Source organism: Drosophila bipectinata, chromosome XR (genome assembly GCF_030179905.1).
Source record: "Drosophila bipectinata strain 14024-0381.07 chromosome XR, DbipHiC1v2, whole genome shotgun sequence".
NCBI lineage: Eukaryota > Metazoa > Arthropoda > Insecta > Diptera > Drosophilidae > Drosophila > Drosophila bipectinata.
In genome coordinates this window covers 17,518,833-17,534,851 of record NC_091735.1, presented here as the reverse complement: position 1 = coordinate 17,534,851, position 16,019 = coordinate 17,518,833, and the positions used below count along the sequence as shown (strand labels likewise).

The 16,019-nt window shown below is 47.0% G+C and overlaps 2 protein-coding genes across 6 annotated transcripts; one reads left to right on the top strand and one right to left on the bottom strand.

Annotated features, from left to right (window-relative positions):
- The first annotated feature begins 359 nt into the window (after positions 1–359).
- Kap3 (kinesin associated protein 3) lies at positions 360–6,685 on the top strand. Of its 4 annotated transcripts, none has more exons than XM_017238965.3 (9): positions 360–780; positions 1,673–1,790; positions 2,233–2,398; positions 2,466–2,789; positions 2,851–2,987; positions 3,044–3,232; positions 3,299–4,774; positions 4,836–5,095; positions 5,829–6,685. In XM_017238965.3, the coding sequence occupies exons 1-9, from the start codon at positions 428–430 to the stop codon at positions 5,971–5,973; spliced, it is 3,168 nt and encodes a 1,055-aa protein (XP_017094454.2). In that variant the 5' UTR covers positions 360–427; the 3' UTR covers positions 5,974–6,685. The 4 variants fall into 4 exon arrangements, with proteins under 4 accessions (XP_017094454.2, XP_070139174.1, XP_017094453.2 ...); XM_070283073.1 differs by lacking the exon at positions 5,829–6,685 and adding an exon at positions 5,325–5,352 and having other exon boundaries at positions 2,457–2,789; XM_017238964.3 differs by having other exon boundaries at positions 361–780; positions 2,457–2,789.
- Positions 6,686–7,636: 951 nt separating this feature from the next.
- Gapvd1 (GTPase activating protein and VPS9 domains 1) lies at positions 7,637–15,983 on the bottom strand. 2 transcript variants are annotated; one of them, XM_017238953.3, is made up of 7 exons: positions 15,852–15,983; positions 13,510–13,673; positions 13,304–13,450; positions 9,435–13,243; positions 8,521–9,369; positions 8,365–8,461; positions 7,637–8,300 (listed from the first exon to the last, which is right to left on the bottom strand). In XM_017238953.3, exons 2-7 carry the CDS (start codon positions 13,654–13,656, stop codon positions 8,160–8,162), a joined length of 5,190 nt encoding a protein of 1,729 aa, XP_017094442.2. In that variant the 5' UTR covers positions 13,657–13,673; positions 15,852–15,983; the 3' UTR covers positions 7,637–8,159. The 2 variants fall into 2 exon arrangements, with proteins under 2 accessions (XP_017094442.2, XP_070132706.1); XM_070276605.1 differs by having other exon boundaries at positions 13,510–13,693; positions 15,852–15,967.
- Positions 15,984–16,019: the final 36 nt, after the last annotated feature.

The window sequence follows — 16,019 nt, the reverse complement described above, 5'->3', positions numbered from 1 at the left end:
TATATACAAAATTTATAGGTTTCTAGTACTAAATAAAATATAATTCTTTTATTAAACATTCTTTAATATTAATAGAAACTGTCCGATATTAAGAATACTCAAAGCTTATTTTTGAAAATTTAGTGTGACCTGGTTTTCCATTTTTTCCCTCTAAAGAATGCTTGACAGAAATTGCCTGTGAAGGTATGTAAAGTTTTTATGGTTTTATTGATAATAAAAAAAAATCTTAATATAATAAATAAATAAGTAATAATAAAATAACGGCCTAAAGTTTAACAATCGATATCCAGATGGGTGACCAGAGGTAGAATTTAGTGGGATTTCCCAATAATGGCCGAGCTGGTAACGACAGAACTGGCCACACTGTCATATATCGATTGGAGCGACCGACAACACTAACACCACAGGGCCAATCGGAGGGAGTCGCATGCAATTTGTTTTGTTATTAATTTTCCAAATATTCTCGGGCTTTGTGCTGCTTCTGATTGTGATACATTATATCTATTACATAATAAATGCGATTGCCGGTGATCTTCAGACCGAGAAAATCGAACAAAACCAGCTTAAGAAGCAGCAGCAGCAGCAGCAGCAAAATAATCGCAACTCTGCGGCCACCGTTATTCACCCCCCAACGCTCAACGGCCCCCGTTTTCCGCCACCACCTGGAGTAGCAGCTACAACAACATCGGAGCTTGGACTTTTCATAAACAATTTGGCAAATTCTTCCTGTTCTTCGGCAAACATCATGCAAACAAACGATGACGCCAAGTTTATTAAAAAGTGCGTATGTATAGTATGCTGTCGTGTGGGTGTGCAAGTGACAGAACAAAAGAAATAGCTTAAAAAGATCCAAAAAAAAAAAAAAACGACAAAACGAAACAACAAAAAACATCATAAGTACGTCAGAGAGCTAAACCCACTCACCTTGCCTTTGCTCTCTGGCCGCAGGTGTTGTTGTTGTTATTGCTTGTGCTCTTTATTGATTTTCCACTTGCCGCAACCTTTTGTTACCATGCGTGTGCGTCCGCGCCTGTCTGTGTGTGTGTGAGCCAAAAAAAAAAACAAAAAAAAAATAACAACAAAACAAGAACAACAACTTGCAACGAACATTAGTCACACAGAAACAAATTACTTGGTCTAGCAAATGGTTCTGCACTTGTATAATATAAGCCTACACATTAGTCAGAGTTCTGTAAGATTAAAATAATATATATACTAAGTCAAGTCTATAAGCTTTAAAATTATGTTGTCACTAACATTAATTAATGCTTATTAAATGTAAAAACATTATATTTTTAGTTTATATAAATATATAGCACACTTTTAGGGTTACACTGACAGAAACTACTAACAAAAATAATGTTTATTTAATTAATTCTCATATCTTACACTAAGTTATTAACCCTCTTAAGTTATTAACCCTTATCATATCACACATCTTTAATTGTATCCCCCCTTAAAACTCCATTAATAAAATATTGCTTTCATACAAAAATAATAGCATTTATCGATTAAGCCCCCCCACAAGCCCCAAAAGAGGCAGACATGATACAAAAAAAAAAGAACATTATTACCTCATTACGCATTGACCCGCATAATTTATGATTGATCCAACAATATTTACTCTTTTAATCAAACAAAATATGTTAAACGCCCAACCACGAAACCGAAGGAGGTGGAAAGGCGGCTCCATCGAACCGCATCCCACGGACAAGGCGCTGATTGTCAACTACCAACTGGAGGCCACAGTCTTTGGGGAGCCCAACAATCCCATGATTGAGGAGAAGAAGGTATGCCCCAGACGCCTCACCACATAAGGGTTAATCTTTGTAAGGGGGGTGCAGGGTTGAGATCTCGGATGACATTGAACGGGGTAATCGATAGCAAACGGGGTCGATGGCGGGTCATGCTCGAGTATCGAATAGTGGATTCAAACAGAAAAATGCGAGTAGCAAAAAATATCCAAAAAAAGGCTGGCGGGTCTTTGCCCTCGATTCACGTTTTATTCCACTTATATGGAGCTGGAGTTTTATTTTTTTTTATTTTTTTTATTATCAAGTGTAACTGGCTGTAAATAAATAAGAGTTTAGTTTCAGTTTGTGGAAGATTGTTTGTTGTTATATTCGATATGAGAACTATTCACCTACTTTTATTTAAGAGAATTGGTTGGAATAATAATAACAAATATTAGTTACTTAAACTCATATATATGTATTTATTTTCATTATAAAGCATTGTCAGAAAATCATCCGACTTCGGTCTCTCAACGCCAAAACAGATCCGGCGGCCTTGGCCCGCGAAGTGGTGGAAAAATGTGATCTCATACACAAATCCCAACTGAACGACGTTGAACAGATTATATTCTACTTGAAGAACCGCAAGGATAATGCTAGCAATGGTAGGTCTTCCTCTCAAATAAATAAATAAATAAAAGCTTGATAATTTATCAATTATAGATATTCCAGATAACAACACACACAGTCGGAGATCGGCGGCTCTGCACAATTCCCACACTCGATCCTCGGCCAGATCGCACAGCAGCGTGGCCGCCATGTCGAGCAGCACTGGCAGCAGCGGAATAGGCGGTGGAGGAGGTGGTGGCTCTACTGTGACCAATGGCGGAACGAATGCCTCAAACGCTGCCACTCCTACGGCAGATGTTTCCATCAATAATATCGATGAGTACGTGGAGCTTTTATATGAGGAGCTGGGAGAACGGATTCGCGGCTCAGCCATGATCCTGCAGATGGCACGGAATCCAGACAACCTCGAGGAGCTGGAAAAGAATGGTTGGTTTATATAATTTCCTAATCTATAAGGTTGTTAATGTTTTTTTCTTTGGTTTTGCAGAAGCCTGCCTCAGCGCTTTGTCGCGTGTTCTTCGCGAGGATTGGCGCAAATCCTTGGACCTGTCCACCAACATCATCTACATCTTTTTCTGCTTCTCCACCTACACCAAGTTCCATCCACTTATAGTGCAATATAAGGTAAGGAAACTAATCTACAAGTTGTTGAGAATACTAATTGTAATTCATTTTTAAAGATCGGATCTCTCTGCATGGATGTGATCGACTACGAGCTGCGTCGCTACGAAACGATGAGGAACGAGCTGGATGTGCGTAAGCAACCGAATGGCTCCTCCACACCGCATTCGGCCAAGGCCAGCAAGGAGAAACTCAACCGCAGCACGGATGACTTTCTGGACATCATGAACGAGGAGAAACCCAAAGAGGTACTTTCTTTTAGAAATAAAAACTAAATTATTTGGGAAACTATAATTTAAAACTAACTCATTTAGATGGAACCTCCGCGTCGTCGCATTCCGGAGCTAAAGCAACGACCCAAATCCGGGAACTGGAGCAGCTTCCATGGCTCGATGTCGTCATCGTTAATCAAGAGCCAGATCCTGAACAGCAGCTACCACGAGGCGCTGTGCGCAGGTGGATCTCCTGCTGGTGATTCGCCCGCCGTGTCCTCCGAATTCAAGGCACAGAGCAACGAATCGCTGGACAGGAACGATCCAAAAGTGAAGAAGGAGGAGATCGATCGGCTGAACAAGCAGCTGAAGATCTTCGCCAAGAAACAGGAGCAACTGCTGCGCGTTGCCTTCTACCTGCTGCTGAACATGGCCGAGAATGTGAAGCTGGAGGAGAAGATGCGCCGCAAGCACATAGTCAAGATGCTAGTCAAGGCCCTGGATCGCCAGAACATCGACCTATTGATGCTAGTCAGCACCTTCTTGAAGAAGCTATCGATTGTGGGCGACAACAAGGATGAGATGGGCTCCCTGAATATTGTGGCCAAGCTGCCGCGATTGTTCCAGAGCACCCACACGGATCTGGTGCAGGTCACCCTGAAGCTGGTCTTCAATCTTTCCTTTGACGGCGGACTGCGTCGCAAGATGATCGGCGCCGGCTATCTACCCATGTTGGTGATGTTCATCAACGATGAAAAGCACCACGGGATTGCCGTCAAGATCCTCTACCACATGAGCCTGGACGACAAGGTTAAGGCGATGTTCACGCAAACGGAATGCGTCCAAATGGCCACGGACGCCATAATACTCAACCTGAATGTCAAGGTCGACTTGGATCTCATCGCCTTGTGCATCAATCTCTCACTGAATCGCCGCAACGCCCAGATCATGGTGGAGGGCCAGCGCCTGCACAGCCTCATGGATCGCGCCTTCAAGTACCAGGACGCGCTGCTGATGAAGTTGCTGCGGAATCTCTCGCAGCACGAGTCCCTCCAGCTGCAGTTCATCGACTATGTCGGCGACCTGGCTCGCATCCTCACCATCTGCGACGATGAGGCCTTTGTGGTGGAGTGTCTGGGCATCCTGGGCAACCTCGCCCTCACCGATCTGGACTACTCGCAGATCCTGCAGAACTTCCAGCTGATACCCTGGATCCGGCAGCTTCTCGTGCCCTGTTCCCGACTGGACGACCTTGTGCTGGACACGATCGTCTATCTGGGGACCTGTGCCTGCGACGAACTGTGCGCCCTGCTGTTCTGCCGGGCCAAGGTGGTTATATCGCTGATCGAGCTGCTGAAGGCCAAGCAGGAGGACGACGAGATCGTCCTGCAGATCATATTCGTGTTCCAGCAGATCCTGCGCCACGAAAGCACCAGGGAGTACATGATCAAGGAGACGGAGTCGCCCGCCTACCTGATCGATCTCATGCACGACAAGAACGAGGAGATCCGCAAGGTGTGCGACTACTGTCTGGACATTATAGCGATCAGCGACACCGAGTGGGCCAAGCGGATCAAGGTCTGACTCTAGCTCTCCATCTTGGGAGTTCCAATCATAACATAATCCTTTTCTTTTCCAGCTGGAGAAATTCCGGAACCACAACTCCCAGTGGCTTTGCATGGTCGAGTCGCAACAGGATCAGGACAATGAGCAGGACTACGCCGACCAGGAGGACGAGTGCGACAATGACCTGGATACGTATCTGCGATCCGAGTATCTGGACAACGTTGATCTCTACAACAACGACAACGCCGACAATGACAGCAACAGCAACAGCAACAATAGCAACAACAATCCGGCCAGTCCGGCCATGTCCACCTACAGCAGGCCACTAAGCACGTAAGTTTCGGACTGTCTTTGAGGATTATCCTTTTCGATATCCTTTCTGTAAAATATATTGTATCCTTTCCCACACCGTTTTTGAAAGTCAAGTTTTAAGCAAGATGTTTGATTTTTTGTACTGCCACTCACAAATGCAATTCGCTTTCGTCCCCAAATATGCCGTCAGATTTCGTCATGAATATAATATATATATTGGCACTCTAAATATAAGACTCTGATGTTTTAGGTGTATATATTAATCGTCATTCAAGAAGCGCATCTCCCAGCCATCAACTTGAATGTTAACCTCGTTAAAAATTTTTTATTTCAAATTACATCATATACTAGGTATGGGAAAATTCGAGAGGAAAATTTGACTTTGATTTTTATTTTCCAAATAGGTGACGACAGCACGCACGGCCGAAAGTGCGCAAGGCAACTTCTATATATAGACGATTAATTAATAATCTGCTAAAGCACTCCGATCGGTATGAAATGTATATCAATCGAAAGTCTTCCATTACCTAGAATTACATAGAGCTGAGGCATATCCAGTTAGGTTTCGAACTCCAGTTGATGCTTTTAAAAAGAGTGTTTTTCAAAATATTGGTTTTAATTCAAGTCTGTAGTTTTGTCAAAACTTTAACTATCAAAATATATAAACTCCTGTAGAAAGAATTTTTGATGTTTGGATTTTTGATAAATAATCTTGTTTAAAAAAATAATAATACAATGTAACCTTTATTTGCAGCTATCGCCGCAGTCAGGATCTAGACGATCTGTATACCATGACAACCAGCTCCAAGTCCCAGGGCTCCAGTGACAATAACTTCATGTTCAAGTCCAACAAATCCCTGGACACCGACGGCCTCCACGAAGAACTACTGATGGCCTAGAAACGGGAGGAGTCCTCGAACCCGTAACCGAACCGAACAAACTTCAATTAAGTCGCTTCTGCTGATGCCTCCACTCCCCCCTCTAATGTACATGTTTAGTCATTACCTTTAAAAAAAATCCAAAATCCAAATGGAGAAACTATAGTCCCAGTTTTTAAAAGCAAAATGTGAGCTTTACGATGTCTCCGGGGTAACCGCTGCTTATTATATATGCGATTTATATATAAGATATATTATATATATATATGCGATACTTTTCACGCTTGTTAGTCAAAGACGTTCAAAGCATTTTAGTGAGGCGGCAACTTTGTACTAAAGACATTCAAAAAACCGACGCACAGTTACGAGATTTAATTTTAGTTCGAATACGCTTCAGACCTTAATTTTGTTTTATTATCCTGATACTGATAGTCCTTAATTTATTGAAACCTTGTATTATTATTATCTTGTGTCGCTTGGCTTTCCCTCAGTTAGTTATCCGGCATATGCAATAATTGTGCAATAATCTCACTCGAAAGTATTAAGTCGAATGTTTTTAGTTTATACATTTAGTTTATACACTTACTCCTTTTTTTATTATTATTGGTTGTTTTTTATTTGAATATTATACTATGAACGAAAGTCAAATTGTAAGATTAAACGACGGGCGAAAAGAAACTGAAGACAAAAAAACCCCGAAAAATATATACAAAGCTAATGTAAATGTTTAAAAGATGGTGTTTCCTTTCGATGGATATTTCCCAAAGGTGAGTATGATCTGAAAAAGATAGACTGTATAATAGCCGGTACTTTTCGAAGAGGAAGGAGTGAAAAGAAAAGGACTAGACAGACTAGACTATTGATTTTGATCCAGAATATATGTATATATTTCTTCTCCCAGTACAGGAGATTTTGGAGCGGTAAGTAACTGATACCTGGTACTTTTTAGAAATTCAGAATATAGATTCCTTCTCCCCCAGAGCGGTAACTGATACCCGGTACTTTTTAGACAGTCAGAGCAAAGATTTTGATTTATATTCAGAGTATATATTCCTTCTCCCCAGGATTTAATTCCAAGCCCTTTACTTTTTTTTTTAAAAATACTTAGGAGTGGTAAGTTACTGATACCCGGTACTTTTTAGACCGGCAGATCAAAGGTTCTGATTTCTATTCAAAATATATATTCCTTCTCCCAGGATTTAATTCTAAGCCTTTACTTTGTTTCAAAAAATTCGGAGAGCGGTAACTGATACCCGGTACTGTTCATACAGGCAGATCAAAGATTCTGGTTTCTATTTAGAATATATATTCCTTCTCCCCAGGATTTAATTCTAAGCCCTTTACTTTGTTTTAAAAAATACTTAGGAGCGGTTAGTAACTGATAGCCGGTACTTTTTAGACAGGCATATCAAAAATTCTGATTTATATTTAGAATATATATCCCTTCTCCCCAGGATTTAGTTCTAAGCCCTTTACTTTTTTTTTTAAATACTTAGGAGCGATAAGTAACTGATACTCGGTACTTTTTAGACAGGCAGATCAAAGATTCTGATTTCTATTTAGAATATATATATTCCTTCTCCCAGTACAAGTCCAAGATATAGTTCTAGATTTTAATCACTGAAGATAACTCAGCTTTAGTCATCAGATATTAATTCATAAAGAATATATAGATTCAGATGTATTGATTTTTGTATAATTTTTGTTTTTATTTTGTGTTACACAATAAGGAATATTAAGTTGCAGTTCGTATCCGAAACATACTTATTCAAGAGGCTAGACCGATAAACATGCAAATATGTATGTATATAATATATAAGTAGAAGAATAGGCTCTCTAGTTATTGTATTGGTATACATAAGAATATACAATTACGTTCACTATATTTATCAAGGTAGCAAGGCGAGGCCTTCTAGCATACTATATATGTTCCTCTAAAACTAGATCTCTGTGTTCTGGGTTCACATCCTCATTAGAATATCTCACTTGATCGGCATTTCCATTCGATTTCTTGGATTGGATCATGTACCATCTGCCGCAGTTGAACTTAGATTAGGATTTAACAAATTTATACATACATAAATATCAATCAGACACACGTTACATATATAAATATATATATATATATATATATAGAAAATATCAAATAGGGGGGGAAACAATTCTACAAATACATCCACCTAAAGCCTAAACAAATATCCCGGCGGCTAGTCCAGATAGTCCATGGTCTTGATGAACTTCACCACAGACCCGAAGAGCGTCCAGTAGAACTCGTCCTCGCCCTCGAGCTTCTTGCCGAGGAAGCAGCTGATGTACTCCACGGTGGACAGCAGGTACGGAGGATTGGCCTGAAACGACTCACGGGTTATACTTTGTTACAAAAAAAAGTGCCAGGCTGATGGCAATGCTCACCATTATTACAACATAGATGAGCACTGGCAGGAGATCATCCGCGGAAGGGACCCGATTACTGGACATTCGCAGCAGACTCATAATGCTAGAGATGCAGCTGAGGGAGAAGGGAATGTTTTCAAACCATGGGAATAGAAGCTTTGGCTCCACACTCACTTGATGATGCACTGAAGCTTCTCGCGCGGCGTCTTGTAGGCCGCCATGTGGCAGAGCTGCTGTTGGGCAAAGGTCCAGGGCGCCTCGCCCAAGTACTCCTGGGCGATGCGCAGGGCAGGGTGTGCCGGATGCACGAACCGCTGCAGCTTGCCGATGTGCGCGGAGAGGACTTCATCCCGCGACACATCAGCATCTTCGTTGGGGAACATCACCTGCTCGTACATCTGCTCGAGAAGCATCCTCTCGATGGCCACCCTGGCGGAGTCGAGCTGCCACTCGTCCTGCAGATCGGCACTGGAGCGCAGCTCCTGGAGCAGATTCTCCACAAATTCCTCGGTAAGTTCCACCCTTTCGTCGCTGGCTCTCAGCTGGGCGAACTCTGTCTGGAACTGCTCCAGTTTCTCCTCCTGCGCCGGCCATCCCAGATACATATTGACCAGAGCCTGGAGCAGGCACCGCTGGCAGCTGCGCGCCTCCACACGCAGACGTGCCTCCAGCTGCTCCAGTTGCTCCGATCGGAGGAGTAGCTGCTGCCGGTGGCGCATCAGGTACTGCAGATAGCTCTGCCGGCGCTCCAGATCCAGCTGCAGTTCGGCCAACAATTGCCCGTGCTGCGGCCTCTCCAGCTGGGCCAGACACCGCAACGCCTCCGCCACGTGGGAGATCTGGGGCAGGCGTTGCAGGCTGATGCACTGCGCCAGCTGGATCTGAAGGTAGATCTGCAGCGGTGTGGCCATCGTAGAGGTGGTGCTCGTCGTCTGACGGAAGTCCCCGCTATGCAGGTCCGTCCTGGAGAGCACGGTCCGGAGTTTCTGCTTTACGCAGCCGAAAGCCACGCCAGGAAGTTGCCTGAAAGGATAAAATCTCAGTGGTATTGCACTCACTCATGAGGAAGAAGTCCCCATCCCACTTACCCGCCGTTCATGTGCTTGTGGAGGTGGGCAGCGCCCCCGCCAGCTCCAGCTGCCGAAGCTGGCACTACACCTAGGCCATGGCCGTTGCCCGTGGAATCAGAGTTGGTGGCCTCGCTGGAGCTGCTCACCTTGCGACGGTACTTGGCCAGGATGTCCTCGCTGCTATCACAGTAATGGGGGCCGATGTTGACACATCCGGCGCTGGGATCGAAGCTGACGCTGCGATTATCGGAGGTTTGGGAAGTGGAGGCTGGACCTCCAGGAGGATTTGGCTGGGAGTTGGAGGAGTTCGAGCTTGAATGGCCCTTCGTGCTGGTGCCGCGACGATTCTTAAAGATCCCCTGTTTCAGTTTGTTGAAAATTCCAGCGCTATGGTGATCTCGGTCGCGATCCCTGTCCCTGTCTCTGTCCCTTTCCCGATCCCTCATCCTGTCCCGCTCTCTGTCGCGTTCCCTCTCTCGCTCTCGATCCTGGTGATACGGCTGCTTCTCCTTGTCCGCGCTGGCGTCGAAGCTAATGCTCTTTGGTATGGCTCCGGTGGCTTTCGTGGGAGGTTTCAGGCCCGATGCAGTAGCTCCATTTCCGATCACTCCATTCGAGCCACAAGGTCCGGCGGAGTCTTCCGCTTCCAGGCCCAAGCCGGACGATCTGGAGCTCTCCTCCAGCTGGAGTTGCCGCGTTTGGGCGCAGAGCAGCATCTCCTGCTTGTCGTCGTCCGTTTTGGGCAGCATGCACCTCAGCATGATCTCGTGGTTTTCGTAGTTGAGGCTCTGGTGGCGGCGCATGCTCCCGGCCAGGATGCCATTCCTCCGACCATCCACGATGGCGGATCGCTGCTCCATGGAAATGCGCCGATGCTCCACGTTTGGCGAGGCGCTGCCAGCTCCTCCAGCTGCCTGCTCGTCCTGGTTGAACATGTCCAGGAGCTGCTGCACCAACCCTGGAGGCTGGTCTGCCTCTCGGTTCCGTTCCAGCTCCTCCTTGTCCTCGCTGCAGTCACTAAAGTCGATCAGATCCCTCTGCTCCTGCTGCTGGTGCTTCTTTTTCTTTAAAGCCGATCGCTCGCGCTCCCTCTCCCTCTCCCTGTCCCTGTGGTGGTGATGCTCCCGATGATGATCCCGGTGCTCCCGGTGATGGTGATGATGGTGGTGCTTGCCCAGCGGCGGCGGTGGCTCCTCCAGGTTGAGGCTTTGGTTGCTGATGCTGCTCTCCGCGGAGGTCTGCCGACGCATGCAGGAGGTTCCCATCAGGGGAGTGGTCTTCCGGCCACTGGAGTCCGCTCCACTGCACTTGTACTGCTGCTGGAAGTTGCTTTCGCCTCCCAGGACATGGTAGCTGGTCCGCACCGAGCTCCTGGCCAGCGAGGAAGCTCCCTGATACAGATGGGCATCATCGTACGAGTTCACCGCATCGAAGAAGGCCGAATCCTCCTGGCTGCGCTCGCTGACATTGCCACGATCCGGATCCGGGTCGGGATCGTTGTCGCCACTGCTCCCGGGCGTCTGCTCGTCCTCATCATCGTCGTCCAAAACTACAGCCAGAGGCGCCGTCGCTGTTATGGAGACATTGTCGTCCGTATCGATTTCGGCCAGTTTCTCCGAGTCGCTGGCCAAAACATCCGTGCTCCAGTTGCTCTCCGACCTCTGGTCCGAGGCATCCAGCTGGGGGACGGCCACTCCTCCGGCCCGGGCCAAGGCTTCCACCACAAAGTTATTGTCGCCGGGCAGGACCACAGCGGATGGTATCAGCGGAGTGGAAAAGTTCCGATCCCGGTCGCCACGTTCACTGCCGGTGGCGTCCAGCGTGTTCTCCGAGTCCGAGGCCAGGACATCCGTCGACCAGGTGTCCGATATGATGCTCACGTTCTCGTCTCCTTCGAACTTTTTCAACTCGAACTTGCAGAACTTGTCCTCGATGTCCGACCTGGCCTTGGAGAGCAGCATCTTCTGCATTTGCGGATTGGCGGCGGCCCGTGCATGGACACCGTGGTGATGGGCCAGATCCCCGCCAGCCCCGTCCCCATCGGTTACTTGCGACGAGGGGGTGTCCCGGCCGCTGATGTTCGGAGTGCCTCGTCCGGAGACGTTGGCTGAAACCATGTCCGACAGATTGTCCTCGTTTTCGTGCACATCGCGCTCCTGCTGCTCCTCCAGGTCCAGCGAGCTGGCCACCGAGTGGGCCGCCTCGCTAATCGCCTCCAGGTTGTCCGAGTTGCCGATCGAGGCATCGTCCTGCGGCCTCCGCATCGCCTCCAAGCTGCTCACGTCATCGTTGTTGGAAGAGGGAGCCAGGGGAGCCGTGGTGACCACGGCTGGGAGTAGATTGCTGCCGTCCTGGCCGATGCAGTTCATCTTGAGCACCTCCTCCTCCGTCAGAGGCTTCAGTTTGCTCTTCGCTCCCGCACTGTAAAGACTAAAGACTAAAACCGGGTCGGTGGAGGACAGGGAAGAAGAGGATATGTCCAAGGGATCGGTGGCTGGTGGAACGGTGGCGCCGCAGGAACTCAGGCTGGTGTTGCTGCCGCTGTGCGAAGAGCTCTGCTCCAGGTCGGCAGCCCCGCCGTTAATGCCATTTCCATTGGTGGCTTCCGGGGGGACGGGCTGAGCCGGCTGGACCGGATGATGATTGCTGCCGCTGGTGAAGCTCATGCCCTTGACCAGCTTCTTCTTGGTGGCTTTGCCCAGCCGCATCAGACTCTTGTTGCTCTTCTTTCCCTTCTCGGGACTCTCGCGGGACTCGTTCGCATCCTGAGCCGGCGTAGTTAGCGGCTGCTGTTGCTTCGGTATACGGCCCAGAATCCTCTGGAGCCTTTGCCTCTCCTCCGCAGACACATCGAACTCCTCCCGGGCGGTCAGTAGCCGAAAGAACTCGACCAGTTGCGACAGTTCGCGTTGATTGATGGCCAGCTGGGAGCGTTCAAAGTCCGATTGCTGGGGGAGAATGGCCACCACATCCTCGCCAGTCTGTCCCAGCATCAGCAGCTCCATCAGCTGCACCAGCTCGCTGTCCTCGTCGTTCAGGGCCAGCCTCTGCAGCAGCCGCACTATCTGGTTCAGATTGTGACGCATCCTTTCGCTCACATTCACATCGATAATGCCCAGGAGATCGGCGCTGGCTATCGCCGGGGATATGAAGTGGGTGAAGACCAGATCCGTGAGCAGCTGCCGTATCTCCTGTTCCTCGTAGCGCAAACTCTGCCGCAGCTGCTGGCTCAGGGTCTGCAACAGCCATCGCAGGGAGCTGGGAAACAGGACCCAGCTCTGTTGCAGGCTCTTGACGAACTCCTGGACGTGGGAATGGAGTTTTCCCAGAGTCTCAGCATGAAACCTAGCCACATTCCGTTGATACTCCTCATCGCCCTCCTGGCCGAAACGCTTCTCCCGTTCCCGCACCGTGAAGGTCTGCATCAGTTTGTGCGGATCCAGATCCAGCCAGATCTCGTGCTCACTCAGGACACTCATGAGGGGCGCGTGCAGAGCTGCCGTCAGGAAGATCCTCGCCGAGAAGATGCTCTCCACCAGCCGCTGGTACAGGCGGGCGAAGGAGCTGCTGTTCGTCCTTATCAGCCTCCTGGGCTGGTCGCTGGCCAGCAGCTGGATCTCTATCAGTTCACGGAGCAGCTTGAGCAGCAGCTCCACATCCTTGGTGTTGATGGCATTGCCGTACAGCCCCGTGGCTATCGTGTTTATGATCTGATTCAGCTGGCTGGCCGAGAGCAGCGACAACCGATCCGCGGTGGCCAGGGACAGGGCCAGCAAATACGGCGTATTGTACAGGTAGTTGAACAGATCCTCGTAGGCCAAGGCATGCTGGAAACAGGGTAGATTTGCTTAATGCATCCCAGGATTAGGCATCCCGTCCGCACTCACCTCATAAGGCAACACCTGCTTGGCGTCCATAAACTGGGCACTGTCGTAGGCACTTGCTCGCCTGCACGAATGCAGGGGATCATGGTCCGTCCGGGAGAGGAGCAGCTCGTTCAAGATCTGCCTCTGCTGGGCACACACAAAGGACAACTACAAAACAAGAAGGAATCAGAATTAAACCAATGGGATTTAATGAATTTCGAACTCACCTTGGTGATGGTCCCAGCATTCGTTTCCAGGGCTCCGTTAAGCTGGACGAAGGCAGCCTGCTCCTGCTGGATGAAGAGCTGCTCCTGGCGCAGGGTGCGGGCCAGGTCCATGATCTCCAGCAGATTTCCAGCAGCTGGAGGCTCCATGGTGCAGCCGCTGCTGGCTAGAAACGGGGTAGAAGTTCTATTAAAAGTTTGAGGAAATTATATAGAATGTGCCATTGATTCGGAATTCGAAATTATCTTCTGTATTTGCTATTTCCGCATCAAGTATTCATCCAATTGCAATCTGTCTCCGGATTCGCAGCAGTTTTCCCATTTCCCACGACATTTTCAAAAACTGCGCAATGCCGCCTGCTTTAAATGGCTTTGCATTATTGATGGGACCCGCGACTGGACGGACGGGCGAGTGCGACACTTTATATCAGTTTGTTTGGGTTTCGGCTCTTAAACGGATACCGCCCAAGCTGTCAACTGGCCGTATGTGAAAGGTGGGCGCCAATTAATTAATGAGTATTAATATTTAAACGATTGGGGGGCTAGACAGTAGGAGCTGCCCCTATGGAGGAGGAAGCACTATGGGAAGTATACCCAATATGGATGGTGGATTGTTTATGGTTTAGTTTAGCACATTTTTTGTTTGTGTTCTATTTACATTGAAATCGCTATAGGCGACCTTATTCCGATTTGTTTACAATTGTGACGTCAGTCACGTCCTAGGGGGAAATCGTAATCACGCGCCCAACTCTAATAATACTCTCTCCCAGCTAATGAGTACTGTAAGTGGATGAGCCTTTTTGGGGGGGAAAAGGGAGGAGAATAGGAGGCAGCATCCAACGAAGAGCACGGCAGGCAGAAAAATCGCAATTCTCAGACAGCCAGTCTTCCTTATTAGATACTCGCACTTGCACGAACAATATCGTGCTTGTAATCTCGGCTTTTGTTTCATGTTCTTGTTGTTGTTGTTGCTTCTTTAGGCCTTCGTCAAGGGCAGACATCAATTACGAAAGCCAATGCCCTGGCACACACACACTGTCTGTCCCTCACATACACTTGTTCGAGTTGGAAGCTTCCCCCCCACTCACTCACTCTTACAGGTGAGAGCGACAGAGAGAGGTGGGGTGCTGCTAGGACGTCCGTCCATCCGTCCATCCCACTCAGGCCCCCTCAAAACTAACGTCTTGCAAAGAGACAGCGACAAATATTTGCGCTTCAATTAACGGGTGTTTGTGATGCATGTACAATGGGGGTCAACCTAATAAGTGTGGTTTTCTTTCAAAACTTGGAAGATAAATATGGAAATTTATAGGCGAGTGGAGTTTTTGGATTAGATTATTGATAAGATAATAGTTAATCTTATTTCTTGAAAATTATATAAGAAATAAATTGTTAATCGAATAAGAAGGAATCTGATTGGATTTCTTGGACAAATTTAGGACATTAAATATTTAACCTTTGCTGTAGAAATTGGAGCTGAAGCGAAAAGGCTTTGGGAACCCAATATGAGCAATTGTATTTTCTATTTTATCTTATCGATAAGTGTGTGAAAGTCTTAGGAGGCGTTTTCAGATAAACAATGGCTCATACGTGGGATTATTAATATGGTAGATGGTTGGGTGGGTGACTGGTGTTCTGTTCTACATATGTATGTATATGTATGTAAATACGTTTATACATAATGTACAACAAAAGCGGGGGAACAATGGCAATAACACAAAACTGTGGAATGTGCAAAATAAAACTGAACTGAACTGAAAAAAAAAATAAAAGAAAAACAAAACAAAACTGATTTGTTGCGCTCATTTCACACACAGAAAACGAACACCAGGGGAACGGTGGGCGGTGGGTGGGTTTAGCTTTAATGGGGGGTGGACATTATCCCCATCCCGCTTGCACTAATTCGCTCCCAGTATGTGTGTGCGCGTTAATAGTTTAAGTTATTTGGTGTACCAAGCACTGAAAATAATACCAATGAATGAATGCAACAAAAACAACAACAACAACAAAATGAAAAGTAAAACCAAAGCGTAGGTCCGTTATGTGGGTATATGTATGTATGTACTACATACATATGTATGTATGTGTGTGTGTTCAGTGTGGTTGTTGTGTGAGTAGGCGAAGGCCATTGGAGCAGCTTTTTGTTGTTGTTGTCCACCCATCACCCTCCTCCAGATCACTTATTTCCTCCTCTTGAATGTCTTATGAATGAAAGTCTCGCATTTAAAGGCATCTTTGCAACTTTTGCAGACAAACGCAAGCACCGAAAATTCACACAATCAATGGCACCCTTTAATCGTTGTTGTCTTTTGCGATTTTCATACGATTGACGATCGCCTACTTACTCTCCGATTTTACTTAAAAATTAACTTAAAAAAGAGTGCGTAAACAAACGAAGGAAAATAAAAAATTATCACGGGCTCGAGCAACAATAAAACGCGTCTGTGGGCAAAGGAAAACAACAAAAACAATCAGTGCTGCCAACTTTGGTACAATCAGCGTTTCAGCGCTAA